Genomic DNA, 19301 nt, shown 5'->3' with positions numbered 1-19301 from the left:
CAGATCAGGAACAGGTTCAGGTTCCTGTTTACCATCTTGCTCCAATCAGACCTGCTAGCCACTCGCATTACTGAAGAACAAATCAGAATAGGTCTCATTCAGTACCTGCCCCAAGGAGTCTGACTGAGAAAGAGATTGATCAGAAAAGAATGCACATGAAATTGCATGGGTTAGGTGGGCCCATCAACAAAAAAAGTAAGGCTTACTGCCTTAAAGCAGCTGACCAACATCCACAAAACCTGACCACCATCCACAAAACCTAACAAAGTGCAGTGATGTCACTTTCATGAAGTGTATTTATGGCTTGAACAATTGTTTCAAAGGTTAGAGAGATATGGGAGTTGGATTAAAATTGAAGTCCTTTGCTGTTCTGACAGCTATGTAACCCTAAATTAATTTTAGAGCTGACCATAACTGGAAATGCTAGGTAAAGACAGAACCAAAACATTGAATATGAAGCACAAGTGGAACAGTGCATTTTCAAATTCAGTTTAGCAGTGCTCTTTAATTTTTTTCCAAGCAATGGTGCTTTGTAAATAGTTCTACTGTGAACCTCTTATTCTTATCTGATTTCCAAGGAAGCATAATGAAAATAAAATTAGTGAAAGCACTAGCTTTACATTTTAAGTTGAGCTTGTGAACTGTGTACCCAATACAAACTGGCTTTCATACTGTAATGGTGTCTTTTTCTGGCTCTGCTCTTGCTTAGCAATTATTTACACTACATTAAATATTTCAGATTTTTTAGCCCTTTTTTCATCTTAAACATCAGTCATTTATTCCCCTCAAACTTATTCCCCTAAAATTCCTCCCTCCCCCTCCTACAATCAAATATAAAGTGAAGAACTGCTACACAACTTTGGTTTGTACAATGCTGCCAAGAGCATTGGTGACATACACCGAGCGTACAGCACAGAAATAGGCCGTTCAGCCCAACTGGTTTATGCTCTACAAATGCTCCACACAAGCCTCCTCCCATCCTACTTCATCTAACCCTATCAGAATATCCTTCTGTACCTTTCTCCCTCATGCTTATCTAGCATCCCCTTAAATTACATTACACAGGGTTACATGGGATAAAAGGCACCGAATTTGGCCCAACCAGTCTGTGCCGGCGTCTATGCTCCACTCGAGCCTCCTCCCGTCTTTCCTCATCTAATTCTATCAACGTAACCCTCTATTCCCTTCTCCCTCATGCTTGTCTAGCCTCCTGTTAAATGCATCTATACTATTTGCTTCAACCACTCCATGTGGTAGCAAGTTCCACATTCTCACCACTCTTTGGGTAAAGATGTTTCTTCTGAATTTCCTATTGGATTTCTTGGTGACTATCTTATATTGATGGCCTCTAGTTATGCTCTTCCCCACAAGTGGAAACATTCTCTCCACTCTATCAAAACCTTTCATAATTTTAAAGACCTCCTATTAGGTCACATCTCAGCCTTTTTTTGAAGAGACCCAGCCTGTTCATCCTTTCCTGATGGGTATATCCTCACATTTCTGGTAGTATCTTTGTAAATCTTCTCTGCACCCTCTCCAGTGCCTCTACATCCTTTTTATAATATGGCGACCAGAATTGCAGTGTGGTCTAACCAAGGTTTGATAGTTTTAGCATAACTTCCCTACTTTCCAATTCTATCCCTCTAGAAATGAACCCAAGTGCTTGGTTTGCTTTTTTTTATGGCTTGTTAACCTGCATCACAACTTTGTGATTTGTGTATTTGTATTCTGAGATCCCTTGTTCCTCTACCCCCACCTAGACTCTCGACCTCTTCTTCCTACCAAAATGTAATGCCTCACATTTTGCTGTGTTGAACTTCATTTGCCAATTAGGAACTGAAAGAAATCAGTATTTGTAGGGAAATGGTGTTGGGGAAATTGACTGGATTGAAGGCTGATAAAGCCCCAGGGCCTGATAATCTACCTCCTAGGGTACTTAAGGAAGTGTCCCTAGAAATAGTAGATGCATTGCTGGTCATCTTCCAAAATTCAATAGACTCTAACAGTACCCATGGATTGGAGGGTAGCTAATGTTAACCCCACTATTCAAAAAAAGGTGGTTGTGAAAACTGGGAATTATAGACTGGAAAGCCTGACCTTGGTAGTGGGGAAAATGCTAGAGTCCATTTATAAAAGATGTAATAGCAGAACACTTGGAAAGCAGTGACAGGATCGGACAAAGTCAACATGGATTTACAAAAAGTAAATCGTGCTTGACTAATCTACTGGAATTTTGAGGATGTAACTAGTAGACTAGATAAGGGAGAACCAGTGGATGTGGTGTATTTGGACTTTCAGAAGGCTTTCAATAAGGTCCTGCATAAGAGATTAGCGTGCAAAGTTAAGGCACATGGGATTGGGGGCAAGGTACTGACTTGGATAGGGAACTGGTTGGCAGACAGGAAGCAGAGTTGGAATAAACGGGTCTTTTGTGGCAGGCAGTGACTAGTGGGGTACCACAGGGATCGGTCCTGGGACCCCAGCTATTCACAATATATAAATGATCTAGACGAGGGAACTAGATGTAATAGCTCCAAGTTTGCAGATGAGACAAAGCTGGGTGGGCGTGTGCTGTGAGGAGGATGCTGAGAAACTCCAGTATGATTTGGACAAGTTGAGTGAGCATTAGCATGGCAGATGCTGTATAATGTGGATAAATGTGAGGTTATCCACTTTGGTGGCAAAAACAGGAAGGCAGATTATTATCTGAAGGGCAATAGATTGGGAGAAGGGGATGTGCAACAAGACCTGGGTGTCCTTGTGCACCAGTCACTGAAGGTAAGCATGCAGGTGCAGCAGGTGGTTAAGAAGGCAAATGGCATGTTGGCCTTTGTAGCAAGAGGGTTTGAGTACAATTGTACAGGGCCTTGGTGAGACCACACCTTTAGTACTGTGTGCAGTTTTGGTCACCTTATCTGAGGAAGGATGTTCTTGCCATGGAGGGAGTGCAGTGAAGAGTCACCAGACTGATACCTGGGATGGCAGGAATGACGTATAAGGAGATTGGGTCGATTGGGCTTATACTCACTGGAGTTTAGAAGAATGAGGGGATCTCATTGAAACTAACAGGAGTAGACAGACTAGATGCAGGAAGGATGTTCCCCATGGTCGGGGAGTCCAGAACCAGGGGTCACAGCCTAAGGATAAAGGGTAAGCCCTTTAGGACAGATGAGGAATTTCTTCACCGAGTGGTGAGCCTGTGGAATTCTCTGCCACAGAGGGCAGTGGAGGCCAGTTCATTAAATATATTCAAGAGTTGGATATATTAAGGTTAAAGGGATATGGGGAGAAGGCAGGGACAGGGTACTGAATTTGGATGATCAGCCATGATCTCATTGAATGGCGGAGCAGGCTCGAGGGGCTGAATGGCCTACTCCTGCTCCTATCTTCTATGTTTCTATATGCCCATTCTGCAAGTTTATTAACATCCTGTAATTTGTCTCGATCCTCCTCCAGTATTGACTATCTTCTCCCCACCCCCCAAAATTTGGTGGCATCTGCAAATTTAAATTATTTTTGATTCCCAAATCTGAATTGTGAACTGCAGTGGTCCCAGCACTGATCCTTGTGGAACACTACCCAACTTCTGCCACTGAATAGCTACCCTTTACTCCCACTTTCTGTTTTGAAGCCAGCTAGCAAGCCATTCTGCTACTTGTCCCTTGACTCTGCATTCTCTGACCTTATTCATTTTAGTCTATTATGGGGTACCTTATTGAAGGCCTGTTGAAAATCTAGATAAATTACATCTACTGTATTACCATTGTCTACTGTTACCTCCTTCAAAAAATTCAATAAGGTTGGTCAAGCAAGACTTTCCCTTTTGAAATGCATGCTGACTATTCATTATTATACTTTTCATTTCTAGGTTTTTTGCACCATTTTAGTAGGGATTCCATTTTTCCTACCACCAATGTTAAGCTGTGGTCTAATTCCCTGGACATGTTCTATCCCCCTTTAAATATAGGTACAGGAAACTTTCAATTTACCAGCACCTAAATAACTGGAAATGTCGGTTAACCGGCAAAATTCAGGAGTAGGTTTTGCTTCATATTTATTTGCCGCCTTCCATCTGTGCTGTGCAAGGGTGTGGCTGCAGCTGTTGCTAAGCTAGAGACGCTTGAAACTGAGGCCGTTGTTCTACAGTTGTTGGGTTTGTTGCTTTATACGAAGCTGTCGGCTCTCCCTATCTTTTACTACAGCGTTTGGTTATCCAGAATTTTTTCATGAACCGGCACCACGTCAGTCCCGTCTGTGCCGGATAAAAGTTTCCTGTATTACGTTAGCTATCCACTAGTCCTCTGGCATTACACCTTTTTCTAATGCATTGAATGTGCAGTAATGCCTCTTATCTCTTCCCTAGATTCTTTTAAAATGCATGGATTCAATCCATCCAGACCAGGGGTTTTATTCTGACTTTGATTAGTTTATTTAATATCCTTTTTTTAATTTTAAATGCACTTATCTCATTACTCATATCATCCAATGTCCTGTCCACCTGTTCTATCTCCCTGGTAAATACTGAAGCAAAATAATTTAATATTTCTGCCATCACTCTATCATTACCTGTGGTATATCCTGTCTATCCCTTAATGGTCCTATTCCCATCCCAACCTTTTTAATGCGCCTGTAAAATATTTTACTATTATGATCCTTGATAATTTAATTTCATAGTTCCTCTTTGCCTTCCTAATTTGTTTTTGACTTCTCTCCTAATCCCTTTGTATTCTCTCATCATGCACTCTTCTGCTGTCTGTGCATTTAATGTATGCCTCTTTCCTTGCACTCAACTGTTTCCTTATGTCTTTATTCATCCATGGAGTCTCATTAGTGTTTTTCTTTTAATTTGCAACATTAAATAAATTTAAAACTGAGATACAGTTTCCTAGCAGAGAAGGGAATTGGGGGGTTACGGGGAGAGGGCAGGGAAGTGGATGTGAGTCTAGATTCGGATCAGCCATGATCCTATTGAATGGCGGAGCAGGCCCGAGGGGCCGTATGGCCTACTCCTGCTCCTAGTTATGTTTTAGCGGAATATATTCCTGCACGCAACACCATTTAAAATGTTTCCCATTGTTGTTTGCCAATATTGTTGACCATTTTTATCTTCCCAAGTTCTATTCTCAGCCCCTCAATCAGCTTTTCTCCAATCTATTAACCTGGTTTTTGTCATACTTCTGTCCTTCTCATCATAAAGCATGTTATTATGGTCACTACCTATATGTTCCCCTACTTTTACTTTTTTTATTTGCTCTGGCTCATTCCCCATAACTAGATCCAATAGCAAATCCTCCCTTGGGCTTTCTACATATTAGGTTAGAATGCATCTATGCTATTTGTCTCGACTACTCCTTGTGGTAGCGTGTCCCACATTCTTGCTATTCTTTTGGTGAAGTTTCACCTGAATTCCCTCTTGGCTTTATTGGTGATTATCTTATGGGGGGGGGGGGGGGGGTTTAAATATATGTGGAAACATTTTATCTACAGCTACCCTATCGAACCATTTCATTGGCCCAGATTTTGCGGTCAGCGGCAAAGGAATGGCACTTGCCGTTCATTACTTTAGCTGCCCACCTGCTTTTGTGAGCTTTTGCGTGGCAAGTTATGATTCCTGGAGATCGCTTTCATTGGTGTCCTCTTCAGGGTATCTGTAGTGGGCAAGCATCAGTGTGTCTCTTCAACCGGTCAGATTGAAGAATCCTCACTGACTGACGGTCTAAACTAGGAAGTATAAATTAGAATGTTTAATTCATTGTAAAATCATGTACAGAAAGTGAAAGAGAAGGAAAGAAAGATGCGATTTTTAAGAGAAGAGTCAAAGTTTTAAAAAAAATAATAATTAAAATCTCTCAAATTCTGAAGGAATGAGATTCCACACTTGTAAAATTCAATTTTCCAGGCCAGAGAGATTGTTTGGCAGTAATTAAGACTTATCACATTTAAAAATTCACTTACACCTGAATAGGGTTGCAAAATTCTGGGAATTTTTAAGAGGAAACTTTCCATGGGAATTTTTGGGAATTTAGAGTTTTTTTGCACATTGATGGTTTTTGTCTCTGACCCTTATATTATCTTTGTTGTCAAAATAGACATACTGTTCCATACAAATAAAAACAGGCTTTCAAAACTTTATTTAGGTTATAATTTTGAACTTTATTGAACCCCCACAAAAAAGACCCATCTAAAATAAAAGAGCATCAGCTTATTTAGCCTGTAGTTTGTCCTTATTTTGTCCCTGAGTCTTCTCATTGCTCCTCCTGATTCTCCTGGCTCTGACGTGTCCATTTCCTCCTCTGTCTAGCTGTGTGGTGGACACTTCTGTATCTGGCTCAATAAGTTGTAGGTTCGTCCGGATAGCCACCAGTTTCTCCACTCTTGTTAGTCAGCCTGTTGCGCACCTTTGTATGCGTATTCCCAAAAAGTGACCAGTTTCGTTCAGAGGCCGCTGATGAAGGTGGGATTTGGAGTATCACCGATGCAATAGGTGACAGGGCCTCGGATGCACAAAGTCCCTTCCACCAGGTATGTGCACTGATATGCTTGCATGATTCCCATCCCCATTCCAAAGACCTTGCTTGGTTGAGAACTTTGCCCACATCCAGATTGAGAGGGTAGAAATCGCACTAAGCGCTGTTGATCTGTTCTCCAGAAAGTATTGGTCTCCCAACATGCTTTGGGTCCAGCATGTATGCTGCAGCATGAATCGGCTTAACACAAAATTCTTGACGCGTCTATGAATTGAACAATTGCCTTCTCTGAGCAGCAGGGATGTGGGTAGGGCAATGCTGATTTGTTCTTTTAAATCAGTAAAAAGCCTGAACATCTGACGAGACAGTGTCATCTCTTTCAATCTGAGCAATTGCAGATGCTACTGGTGAGAGTAGTTTAAGGCTGCTAACCACTCTCTCCCAAAACACATCATCCAGCAGTATTTTCTTGATGGTGGTTTCCATATCCCCAGACTGGGATATTGCCATTTCTTGCAGCGACTCCTTACCCTCCAGAAGGCTGTTGTACATTATGACAACACCACCCCATCTAGTGTTGTTGGGCAGCTTCAGTGTGGTGTTCTTGTTCTTTGTCATTTGCTTGGAGTTGTAGGTTGCTGCAACTACCTGTTTTCCCCTGACATACTTAACAACTTGCTTGGCTCTCTTGTACAGTGCTTCCATGGTTCTCAAACCCATGATGTCCTTGAGGAGCAGGTTAAGCCCATGAGCTGCGCACCCAATAGACGTAATATGAGGGTAGGCCTCCTCCACTTGAGCCCAAGCAGCCTTCATATTCGCAGCATTGTCAGTAACTACTGCAAAGACCTTTTGTGATCCAAGATCGTTGATGACCGCTTTCAGCTCATCAGCAATGTATGTGTCTGTTGTCCTTCGTGTCTGTGCTCTTGAACACTGGGAGAGGAGTGGAGACGATGTAGTTTATGATGCCCTCCCCCCTCGTACATTTGACCACCCATCTGAGATAACTGCAACACAGTCTGCCATCGCTATCGTTTCTTTGAGCTTTCCTTGGACTCTGTTATACTCAGCCTCCAGCAAATAAGTAGACAAAGCATGTCTGGTGGGAGGACAGTATGCAGGGCGAATAACTTTGAAAAATCTCTTCCAGTACACATTGGCTGTGAGCATGAGGGGTGAGCCTGTTGCATATACAGCTCGAGCAAGGCACTCATCTGCATTCTTCTGGCTATGGTTATCCATTGTATCAAAGAACCTTCCAAGTGGGCCAGGAGTTGCTGATAAGGAGCCTGATGCTGAATGAGAACCATCATCTTCTTGAATGGAAGCAGAGGAACTCTGGGCTGACTGCTGTGAGCTTTGAGTGAAGTTGTTGCATTTGGATAAATGCTGCTGCATCTTTGTGGCATTCTTTACATATGGCTTTCTACAGTGTTTGCACATGTACACAGTCTTTCCATCTTTAATGCCTGGGGTAAAATGCTTCCACACATCCGACGGTAAACGTGGCATTGTCCTATGCAGAGAAATAAAGGGCATTCATCTGTCGAACTGCGGTCGATCAGCACGATTGCAACAGGGTGAGTACATTTTTGCTGATGCTCCATGTGATGGAAGCATGACCTGTACACACACGACACTACATCACCAATAGTGTATTATTTTGTATATTTTAAATTGAAGGACAACAGAGTTCAACAAGTAACTGGTTTATTTGGTATAAAGTCTGATTTACTTACTACATCAGCAGAAAACAAAATGACTTCCCTCAGGACCCCTAACCTGGATCTTAAAAAAAACTATAGCAGTCTTGCAGATGCCTGCAGGCCAATCTCAATTCAATATGCAAATATTACAAAGAGGGAGCTAATTGCTCATCCACTCATCAGGACACATTTGTTCACAGTCACACACTAAACTTGTAATTATTAAAACAAGCCAAGTAAGAAGATAAACATATACTGATTAAGAAATTCCTTAATAATTAAGATTACATCTCTGTTAGTAATTTTAAGAGGACCTGTGGGGGGCGGGGGGGGGGGGAAGAAAGAAATACAAAAAAAACTTATGCTAGCATGTGCTTTTTTGGGCAAAATTCCCAAGCTAAACTTCCTGTGGAAAATTTCCAGAAACTTTCCACCCCTTTGCAACCCTACACCTGAATACACCAGCCCTAACCTTTTCTGGCATGTTTCATGGGTAACTAGTGGGCAAGTACAGCGACTTCACTCCCTTGCATGGATTTCAATACTGAGTCTTTCAGCAAGTTACTGGTGTAGTGAAGCTTTGAGGAGCAGGGCAATTTGGACTGCAACTTCCTGATTTCCACATTTAACTCTGCATGTGTGGACTGGGAGTTGCTGTCCGATTTACTTCATCATAATAATGGAGCGTTGATCGACTCACTGATTTATATTGCAAAATCCCAGGCATTATCTTAAGACTGCCTATCTGGTCACCCCTCAGCCTTTTCTTTGTTGCAGCACCTCAGCCTTTCTGGATAAGTATAGCCCCTCAGATCTTGTATCATCCATGAAAATCTTTTTTTGAACCCTCCAGTGCCTCTACATCCTTTTTATAATATGGAGACCAGAACTGTTCATAGTACTCCAAATGTGGTCTAATCAAGGTTCTGTACAAGTTTAACATGATTTCCCTACTTTTCAGCTCGATCCCTCTAGAAATGAACCCCAGTGCATGGTTTGCCTTTTTTATGGCCTTCTTAACCTGCATCGCTACTTTGTGATTTGTGTATGTGTACCCTGATTGCTTTGCTCCGCTACCCCATTCAGACTCTTATTATCCAAGTAGTATGTGGCCTCTTTATTCTTCCCAAAATGGACCACCTCACATTTATCTATATTTAAATCCATTTGCCAATTTCAACCCATTCTACAAGCTTATTAATGTCTTCCTGTATTTTGTCACATTCTTCCTTTTGTTAACTACGCCGCCCAATTTGGCGTCGTCTGGAAAATTTTGAAATACACAATTGGATAATGTGTTATTTACTAAGATCTCAGTAAAATGTAATGGGTGTACACTGTTCATGATTTGAACAGTGAATCTTTGAACAATTGCACAGTGGAAAAGCCCACCGCAGTATAATAGATTTTCACCCTTCCAAGTCTTTTGGGCTGTGTCTACAGTGTTTTCTAAGCTGTATAACAAGGGTAAAATTCTTATGATTTATAGCTGTCACTGAGTGGGAACAATTGGAGATGATGAAATGCACCATATGACCCAGCAAGCATATAATGCAACTATATATTGGTGCTTTTATTATGCTAGCAATGCACTAAAGTTCAGTGTACTGATGCAGGACATTTTCTGAGTAGTTTAGACTTAATTTCCTAACACCAATTGAGTTCAACTGAATTTTTTTGTGGTACTTCTATTTGTAGGTGGCGTTGAGTATGCTCCTTGCATTTCTTTTACAGCATTCAATCAGAAAATTGGTAATTTAGATGAAATGAAGAATTTGGCTAACTCTGATTTTTGTCATTTTTTAATTGGATATGAAATTTACTAAGTTGTGTTCCGCAATATTGCAAGACCGGTCGTTGGCACTAATGTAAATCAACATTGGAGAGCTTCTGTAGGCACTCAGTAAATGAACACCTGCTGGAAGAAAGTTACCTTGTTGGGTTAATTGTGGATTAAAGTTGGATGCTAACCACATTCTCATCGCATTAGACGATTGGAAATATTGCAGTCATACACTTCATGCAGGCTGAACTACTGTTCTGGATTTATTTGCAAATTAAGCAGAAAGATGTGTGCAAGATACTAAATTGTATAATTATCAAATTTGTGCTTCATGCAAACTGGGTTGACTTTTTTAAAGCTTTTTGCAATTCTTCCAGCTTCCCTTGGCAAACAAATGTACATGTGTATGATTCTGCTTTTGTGTACTAGCTTGTGAATTTAAAAAAACCTGAAGTGTGGCTTCATGGCCTGACATTTCATGTAGATTGGACCTGGTTGATGTGATACTGTATAGAAGAGCAGATTTGTGTGTTTGGTTTGTTCCTCAAAGCCGCTTTAGAATAACATTTTTATTTACAAATAAAATTTTATTCTGTGTTGGTTTAAATCAAATGGTATTTGAAATGGTTGTTGTGCATCTGTACATTACTCTTGGTGGCTCTAGTGAGCTGTTCTTTGAAGTTTTTCAGGTTAAGTTGGACAGTTCTCTGCAATAACTTTGTCCAATGATGTGGTTTCAGGTTCTTCTACTTTAACCTTTTTGTTAGACATCTGGGGAATGGAATATCCTCCATGGGTGCAACTCAAGTTTGACCCAAAAATGCACCTATTCCCTCGCCCATTCCAATTCTGTGTCAATTTACATTCAAATGAACTTCATTAGAATATGTTTGTAATGTTAAATCAGCTAAAACAACGGGACCCAAACAAAGCAACAAACCCACACCATATATCTAAGGACAAAAATTAAAGTTTCAACTCCTTCAACCATGACAATAGGCACATGTTTAAGAACCTGCAATTGGGGAAACCTTTTCAATTTTTAATGTGACTTATACTTGTGCCATAAAAATGCATTATAAGGAACAAAATGCCAAGCAGGTCTAGGAGGATACATAAAAAAAAAACCTTTGGACAGGCCAGTTTTATGGGTGGAGGGATCACTAGAGGACTGATTAAAAATAAAAATAGGAGATTTGCATGTATACTTGCATGTGTAACTCGCTTACACCCAAAATTCCACAATCTTTTAGGCGGTGTAAATTATTTGCACCCTGGTAATGTTTGGGTGCAAATGCAGGGGAAATTAAAGGCCCTGGTACCTCCTGCAGCTAGCATGCTTTCACTTGTAACAAGTTAACCATGTTCTGCTAGTAGTAGTCTGCAACTTTTACTACATCCTTGTGCAGGACTAAGAGCGTTGGTGCTAACTTGCCTTTTTTTTTTCTATAAACACTTTATAAGCATCAAAGTAAATTACATAATGTAAATATCAGTTTTAGTACTTGATCCAAAATCTAGCAGCCGCTTAACATTTTTGAAAATATCTTGAGTCGTATTAATGACTTGGCAGACGTACAAATCACTGATTTTAGTACTCCATAATAGCCAAAACGGTTTGAGACTTCCTGGAAAAAATGTATTTAAATCAGCTGGGTGTCACCTGAGTCAAAGGAATGTTACCATCCTGAACTGGCTGTGAATGATGACCTGCACCGGCTGATGCAGATTGCAAATGATTTCCACTATAGAAACATAGATAGGAGCAGGAGTAGGCCATTCGGCCCCTTGAGCCTGCTCCACCATTCAATGCGATCATGGCTGATCATCCAAATTCAGTACCTGGTCCCTGCTTTCTCCCCATACCCCTTGATCCCCTTAGGCTTAAGAACTATATCTAACTCCTTCTTGAATATATTTAATTAATTGGCTTGTACTGCCTTCTGTGGTAGAGAATTCCACAAGTTCACCACTCTGGGTGAAGAAATTCCTCCTCATTTCTGTCCTAAAATGGCTTGCCCCTTATCCTTGGACTGTGACCCCTGGTTCTGGACTCCCCGACCATCGGGAACATCCGGACTGAATCTTGTTGGCAAGGCAGCCTTGAACAAGACAGAACACTGAATTCTTTAATCGTCTATTCAAGTCAGTAATGTGACTATAAAATAGGCTTGAGTGACTTTCTTCCCCTCTGCACCTGCACCCCCCCCCCCCCCCCCCCCCCCAAAAAAAACCCAGGACTGCAACAAGTTCAATACAGCAGCCTTTAATATCTGCTGTAACATGTTTCCCTTTTCTGTGGTTATGTAAAGTTGAGTTTTTTCTTGTGACTTCTGTCCAAGGTAGGCAGCCAGCTCTCTTTCTCCCCCCTCTTAATCCTCATTCTGTTTGTTTTCTCACTAGGTTGTGAAGACCATTGGACTTCGTGAGGTCTGGTTCTTTGGGCTCCAGTACCAAGATACAAAGGGCTTCTCCACCTGGCTGAAACTCAACAAAAAGGTCTTAAGAAATATGCTTGCAAGTGCCACATATTAGAATTGCCATTGCTTGCCTGTGTTCAGGGGGTAAATTTAGTAAATCCTTAGCTGTAAAGAAGGCTGCAGCTGACTTTTTTTTTGTGTGCAGTGTTTGGGACTATATAGCAGCTTTGTAAATAAATTTTAAAAAAAAATAAAAAAAAAACATTCCAAAGCAATTAAGGTGTAAAAGAACATGAATGTTGAGCCAATGGATTTAGCAATGACGTTCCAAATAGTGTCGAAGTCTCTTTCTATTGATTTTTGATCTATATTTTCTGAAATGCACATGAGGTAGTTCATTGTTAGAATGGACAGAGCTACTCCAGCACCATCAGTTGAGAAGGAATCCAAAAGATGGATTTTTGGGGCAGAGCACATTGTACAGACTGGATGCACTGGTAAAAGTCTGTCCTTCAAGTGATTTCCGAGTCAAGTTATTGCTAGGATAACTTGATCCACTGAAGATAACACCAGCCCACCAGTGGATTACATTCAGATTGGCTAGTTAACCCTTCCAGCAAGTGTCTCCCTGTACCCTGTTGAAATCAAGACACACATTTGTGCTTTCTTCCAACAAATTTTTAGAAATTCTAAAATCCAAACTTGACATCACCCATGCACTTTTTTTTACCTGGTTGTCTTGGTCTTTTTAACATTGGTGGTATCCTGAACTATTGTGGCACTTCACCTGGGTTTCTTGAGACCTGCTCTGCTGGCCAGGGCATCTGATCCTGGGTGTGTCTGGTTGTGTAGATGAAGTGCTTAACCCATTTTTTGTGGGCCTCTGGTTTTGATAGTTTATAAAACTGAGACTGTTCAAAGTCAACACAAGACCATGCAGGTAGAAATTTTTCCATGATTCATTTATCACACGGATATGTCTGACTGCCTGTGGGGTAAATGGGACAGATGGCAGAATGTCTAGCTATTTAAATATCATAGAGTACATTCTAATTGGGATGATCCTCACTATCAAGCAGGTAATGCCCCTAAACTGCAACTTAGCCAGTTTCTGGAGCATGTCTTCTGTGTGCATTTTTCTCGTGGGTTTTTATGTTCTGTATAAACGCAGCAAATTCCAATCTTGTTTGCCAAGACCTATTAAATTAAATCCCATAATGCCTTGGTATAGATGGAAATTGCACAGTGCAGTGGCAATATGCCATGACTAGCAGTGTAATGTTTTGGATGACAGTCAAAAGAGCAGTTGGTGTCTTGTAATCAGGACCAGCAAGTCAAATTAGTATGGAACATAAAAGATCTTGCCTCTGCTATTTAAAGCATGTAGTATTCCTTTTTCTGACTCATGTTTATGTATGGTGTTCAGAGCTGGGTGGTGGTATTGGGCAAAGCTAAATAATTCAGTGCATTTATAAAATCTGGTCAGTGAAGTTTTTAAGTTTATAATTCAGTGAGTGCTGCTTTGTCAGATGTGCCATCCTTTGGGTGAGATACCAAGGGTCCTGCCTGTCTGTTCAGGTGGATGTAAAGATTCCATGATGTCATTCAAAGAAAAGCAGGAAGTACTCCGGTTGTCTTGGCCAATATTCCTTCATCGCATTACTATTTTTGGTGTATTACACTCATGGAATGGCTGCCATATTTGCTGAAATTCAGTCAAAGGGATTCATTTTTGTGAACTGTTTTGAAACATTGCACTGATGTGGTGATGTGCTATAAAACATTTTTTTCCCACTTTTTTTTTGTTCGTCATTTGAGTGGGCAAGCAACCTGTTGCTAGACCTCTGCCATGTTTTCTTTTGAAACCTACTACTGGGAGATATGAGAACATTGAAACATTCCCGGTTTTTCCTTTTCTTCCCTATGAGCATCACCTGGCTTCTTTCTTGAGGGCATGAAAGGCACAATATAAAGTTTTTTTTTTTTTTTTTTTTTTAAAGTTGGAGCTCTCAATCTAAAATGCACAGGAACTTCATGGGCTGTGTACCTGGTGCTGTTTTTTGCTGGTTTCTAGTTTTGGTGATGCTCGCAGCCCACGTTCCTGTTAAGCTACGCAGCAGTCTGGAGGTCCCGCGCAGGCCGCTCACTGGCTTTACAATGGTATTAACCACACATGCGTGAAAAATTGAATGGGCTGCCCAGCCAGTTAAAGGGCCCGTGTATCAGAAAATAATTACAGGGAACATTGCTCGCAGCCTTCCCGTAACTTGTCAAAGTAGCAAATCGTTATATGCAGTTCTATTTAGTAAACATTTGGGGATATTTTACCAGAAGCAACATCATGGCAGAGTTCAATCCTGTTGTCCTCAAGAGTTGGGTTTTTGACTTCAGTCCTTTTGGTTCAATTGCACATGGGAGCTATTAAATGAAATTATTCAAATAATAACTTGTTTTTGATCATCTAAATTTCTGCACAGACTTGAGATGCTTGAAGTTGTAATTTTTTAAAAATCAACTGTTCTGTGCTTTTAGGTGACTCAGCAGGATGTCCGTAAGGAAAGCCCACTGCTTTTCAAGTTTAGAGCAAAATTCTTTCCAGAAGATGTATCTGAGGAGCTGATTCAGGAGATCACCCAACGCCTCTTCTTCCTGCAAGTGAAAGAGGGTATTCTGAATGATGACATCTACTGCCCCCCAGAGACTGCAGTGCTGCTGGCTTCCTATGCCGTCCAGGTCAAATACGGGGATTTCAATAAAGATGCCCACAAATCGGGCTACCTGTCAAATGACCGTCTACTTCCACAGCGGCAAGTGTCTTTTTCAATAATGGCCATTGTTTGAAATTAATTCACTTTGATATGAACAGCCTAGTGTCCATTCTGTGAATTGTCAGTGGATAAGTGAAGTTAAATAGGCAGACCAAAATTACTATAAATTATAACCCATTTAAGGCAAAAAGTATTTTCTACAATGCCAAAATGTGATCAAATGGTGAAGGGAACCACAGTTCAGGTGTTTTGTGCAGGGAATAAAATTGAGAATTTTGCACTTGAAATTAAGTTAAGTAGTTGCTTTGTTAGTAATTTAGCTAACAATCACCTTGCAGTCTGGTTAGTATGCAGACTATTGAATAAGATGAGATTTTTATTTTTATAAAGTCAGTGTGGTAGTGAGTCATGCAGACTACAAGGTCCTGAGTTTTATTTGGAGGTGATATCAAATTAGTTAATCTCTGCCAGGGCAGCAGTTAAGGATTGGTTGAGGTGGAGAAGATTAGTGACTGCTCTGGCTCCTGATCGCTATCTAGAGACCAATGCTAAAATGCATACATGTATGGATGTTTGGTGGGAATGTGATTGGTCTCTGGGATGTCCTTTACTGAATAAACTGACACACATGGCAAGAAGTAAATGAAGCTACTATGCTGGTGCCAAGAGAACTCTGTTACCTTGTGGAGGGTGGGGTGGAGAGAAAGAGGAGGGAAAATGAGTTAGCTAGAAAAGTGAACAGCAGTTAGAAGTTTTGATGCCTGAGATTCAAATGGATTTTGATTTGTAAAAAGTTTAATTGGACAGTTTTGTGCAACTAAATTTTGTTAAAGTTGAATTATTTTGATGTTGGTCTGTCTCGTGTGCCCTTTGGCATAGTGAACATTTTCCCTCTTTTTCAGTTTTGTATTTTTACTCTTGACTCCCTTTTATATAAATCACTGCTATTTACTCTTGATGTCTATTTTATACACTTGCATTTTTTTTGCTCAGTCAAACCATCCATGCTTGTATTGGTTGCCTGTTTTAGCTGGTCCAATTTGATTTTTGTTCTGTGTAGTAATCACATTGCCTTGCTTATACAGATGAGTCTGAAACTGAAATGCATATTTTTTTTTTGGCCATGTCCAAGAATGTTCTCAGCCATTTCATGGTCAAGTGCCCAGCTGGTTGGATACAATTCAAGTTCTGTTGCCTATTTCTGTGTGACTAGTTTCTAGCTCTTAAGTCCTGTGTAGTAATTGTTAAAATGGTTATTTTTGAATCCAATTTTGTTTAGATTTTAATGAGTTAAATATCAACTCTTTTTCAGTGGCTGGCGACACAGGTGATTTTTAATTTTTTTTGGTATATTTTCTACTGCCTGAGGGTGCTTTTTTTGTTTGGACCCAAAAAAAAAACCCAAAACAAATTGGACTGTAAATTAACAAAAGTTCAACTAAAACTTAACAAATCAAATTAAAATGTGGTTTTCCGGTTGCGGAAATACTCGAGCGTGCCGGTGGACACCGCGTGCTCCACCTCCAGAGCCACCCGGGTGCGAACATGGCCGCGGAAGAGGCAGGCAATCTGGCCGGACGACCGCCCGCTGCCTGGACCAATTGATGGCTCTTTTAGCCAGGCCCAGGAGCAGGCCTACAAGGAGGTCCTCCAACCTGCCCGCTCCCCTCGGCACCAGGTACTGCCTGAGGGTAGTGCTGGGGATTGGAACACTTTCCCTATGTCTCCCAACTGCCAGGTCTGGTATGGTACAGCGTAAAGCTCCCTATTTAAATCCCAACCTTGGAGCACCCTCTACTGTGCCCATGTAACACCATTCCACATCAGCCATTCTATAGAATCTGAGGGAGATTGGCAGTGGGTGGTTTTGTGGTATGGATCCATGGCTACTGAAAACTGAAATCTATCCCAGGCTGTTAAGCAGAGCAAAAGAAAGAGGCCCTGACCATCATTTTCCAATCCTCTCTGGCTTCAGGTGTGGTGCTGGAGGACTGCTAATGTGGTATCCTTGCTTTAAAAAGGGAGAAAAGCATAGACCAAGTAATTACAGGCCGGTCAGCCTAATCTTGGTGGTGGGAAAATTATTGGCAAGAATTCTGAAGGACAAGATTTTTAGAAAGACACGGATTTGTTAAGGGAAGGTCATGTCTGACAAACTTGATTGAATTTTTGAGGTAACGAGGAGGGTAGATGGGGGTAGTGCGTCTGTGTATAGAAGTTAGCAAGGCTTTTGTTAAGGTTCCACATGGCAGACTGGTCACGAAGTTAAAAGCCCATGGGATCCAGGGCAAAGTGTCAAGTTGGATTCAAAACTGGCTCAGACAGGAAGCAGAGGGTAATAGTTGATGGGTGTTTTTGTGACTGGAAGGCTGTTTCCAGTGGGGTTCCGCAGGGCTCAGTACTAGGTCCCTTGCTTTTTGTGGTATATATCAATGATCTAGACTTGAATATAGGGGGTATGATTAAGAAGTTTGCAGATGATACTAAAATTGGCTGTGTGGCTGATACTGAGGAAGGAAGCTGTAGACTGCAGGAAGATATCAATAAATTGGGCAGAACAGTGGCAAATGGAATTCAATCCAGAGAAGTGTGAGGTAATGCATTTGGGGAGGTCTAACAAGGAAAGGGAATATACATTAAATGGTAGGACACTGAGTAGTGTAGAAGAACAAAGGGACCGTGGAGTGCATGTCCACAGATCCCTGAAGGTAGCAGGCCAGGTAGATAAGGTGGTTAAGAAGGCATATGAAATGCTTTCCTTTATTAGCTGTGGCATTGACTACAAGAGCAGGGGGGGTATGCTTCAGCTGTATAAAACACTAGTTAGGCCTCAGCTAGAGTACTGCTTGCAGTCCTGGACACTACATTATAGGAAAGATGTGATTGCACTAGAGGGTACAGAGGAGATTTACAAGGATATTGCCGGGAGTTGAGAATCTTAGCTATGAGGAAAGACTGGATAGGCTGGATTTGTTTTCCTTGGAATAGAGGTGGCTGAGGGGAGACTTTGAGGTGTGTAAAATTATGAGGGGCCTAGATAAAGTGGATAGAAAGGACCAATTTCCCTTAGAGGGGTCAAAAACCAGGGAGCACAGATTTAAAGTAACTGGTGGAAGATTTAGAGGGAATTTGAGGGGAAATTTCTTCAGGGGATTGGGGGGGTTCTGGAACGCATTGCCTGAAAGGGTGGTAGAGGCAGAAACCCTAACCACGTTTAAAAAGTGCTTGGGTGTGCACTTGGGATGCTGTAACCTGCAGGGCTATGGACCAAGAGCAGGGAAGTGGGATTAGGCTGGATAGCTTTGTTGGCCAGCGCAGACACGATGGGCCGAAATGGCGGCCTCCCGTGCTGTAACTTTCTATGATTCTATGGACTGAGATTGCCCAAACACTGTTGCTCAAGGTGAGGGATATTAGTCCTAGGGGAAATGGAACTCTTTCCATTTCAGTTACTCCCAGGTCATGTGTATATATAACAGGCAGAGTAAAGCTTCCTCTACTTTGCCCCAACAATGCCCCTTAGCCCCAATCTCGAGCACTCCCTACTTCAATGTTTTCCATTGCACATACCAGTCATCCAATGGCCTCTGAGCGAGTTTGCCAATTAGTGCTGAATTAAGGACAATTTTGTGCCCACTAGGAACTAAATTGAGATGCCACAAATTTAGTTCATTTGGGGACCTTACAACCAGGAGACTTTCAGTCTGAACAGGATGAGTCCAGGCTCCAGTACACCTCTCCCTTCTCCCCTTTCTCCCTCCCTGACTCACTGGGTTTAGAGTTGCTGTTTCTTCTCGCAGGCAGGATTTGTACTGATCCAACGCATAAATAGCTCTTTGTTGGAAGTCCTTCTAATTCTGGTCATCATTCCTTTAATGAGAATGGACAAATGGGCTGCTCCACATCTCTAGTACGAGGCAGTGCTCAAATAGTTCAAGATGACTGTTTTCCTCTTCACTTTCTCTTTTTTTTTTTTTACCCCCACCCTTTCATCCCCAAGAGAAAAGTGCTTTGACACAACTTGGCACCTTTTGTTTGAGAACTCTCCACAAAGGAGAAGAGGGAAGATGGGCTGCCACATGGTCTGCAGCAGTTCAAGAAGGTGGCTCACCACCAGCTTCTTGAAGGCAATTCAGGATGGGCAATAAATGCTG

The 19301-nt window shown here is 41.4% G+C and overlaps 1 protein-coding gene across 2 annotated transcripts in view; it reads left to right on the top strand.

Annotated features, from left to right (window-relative positions):
- Positions 1-19301, top strand: part of msna (moesin a) — an 89311-nt gene that overhangs the window by 45938 nt on the left and 24072 nt on the right. For both annotated transcript variants that reach the window (XM_085998892.1, XM_085998900.1), the window contains exons 3-4: positions 12363-12458; positions 14912-15186. In XM_085998892.1, the coding sequence (XP_085855018.1) occupies positions 12363-12458; positions 14912-15186 (371 nt within the window). The remainder of the gene's footprint in view (positions 1-12362; positions 12459-14911; positions 15187-19301) is intronic.

Source organism: Somniosus microcephalus, chromosome 1 (genome assembly GCF_052327205.1).
Source record: "Somniosus microcephalus isolate GS21.2 chromosome 1, FLI_Smic_1.0, whole genome shotgun sequence".
Classification (NCBI taxonomy): Eukaryota; Metazoa; Chordata; class Chondrichthyes; order Squaliformes; family Somniosidae; genus Somniosus; species Somniosus microcephalus.
The sequence above is the reverse complement of the archived record's forward strand: the minus strand, read 5'-3'. Positions and strand labels throughout refer to the sequence as shown.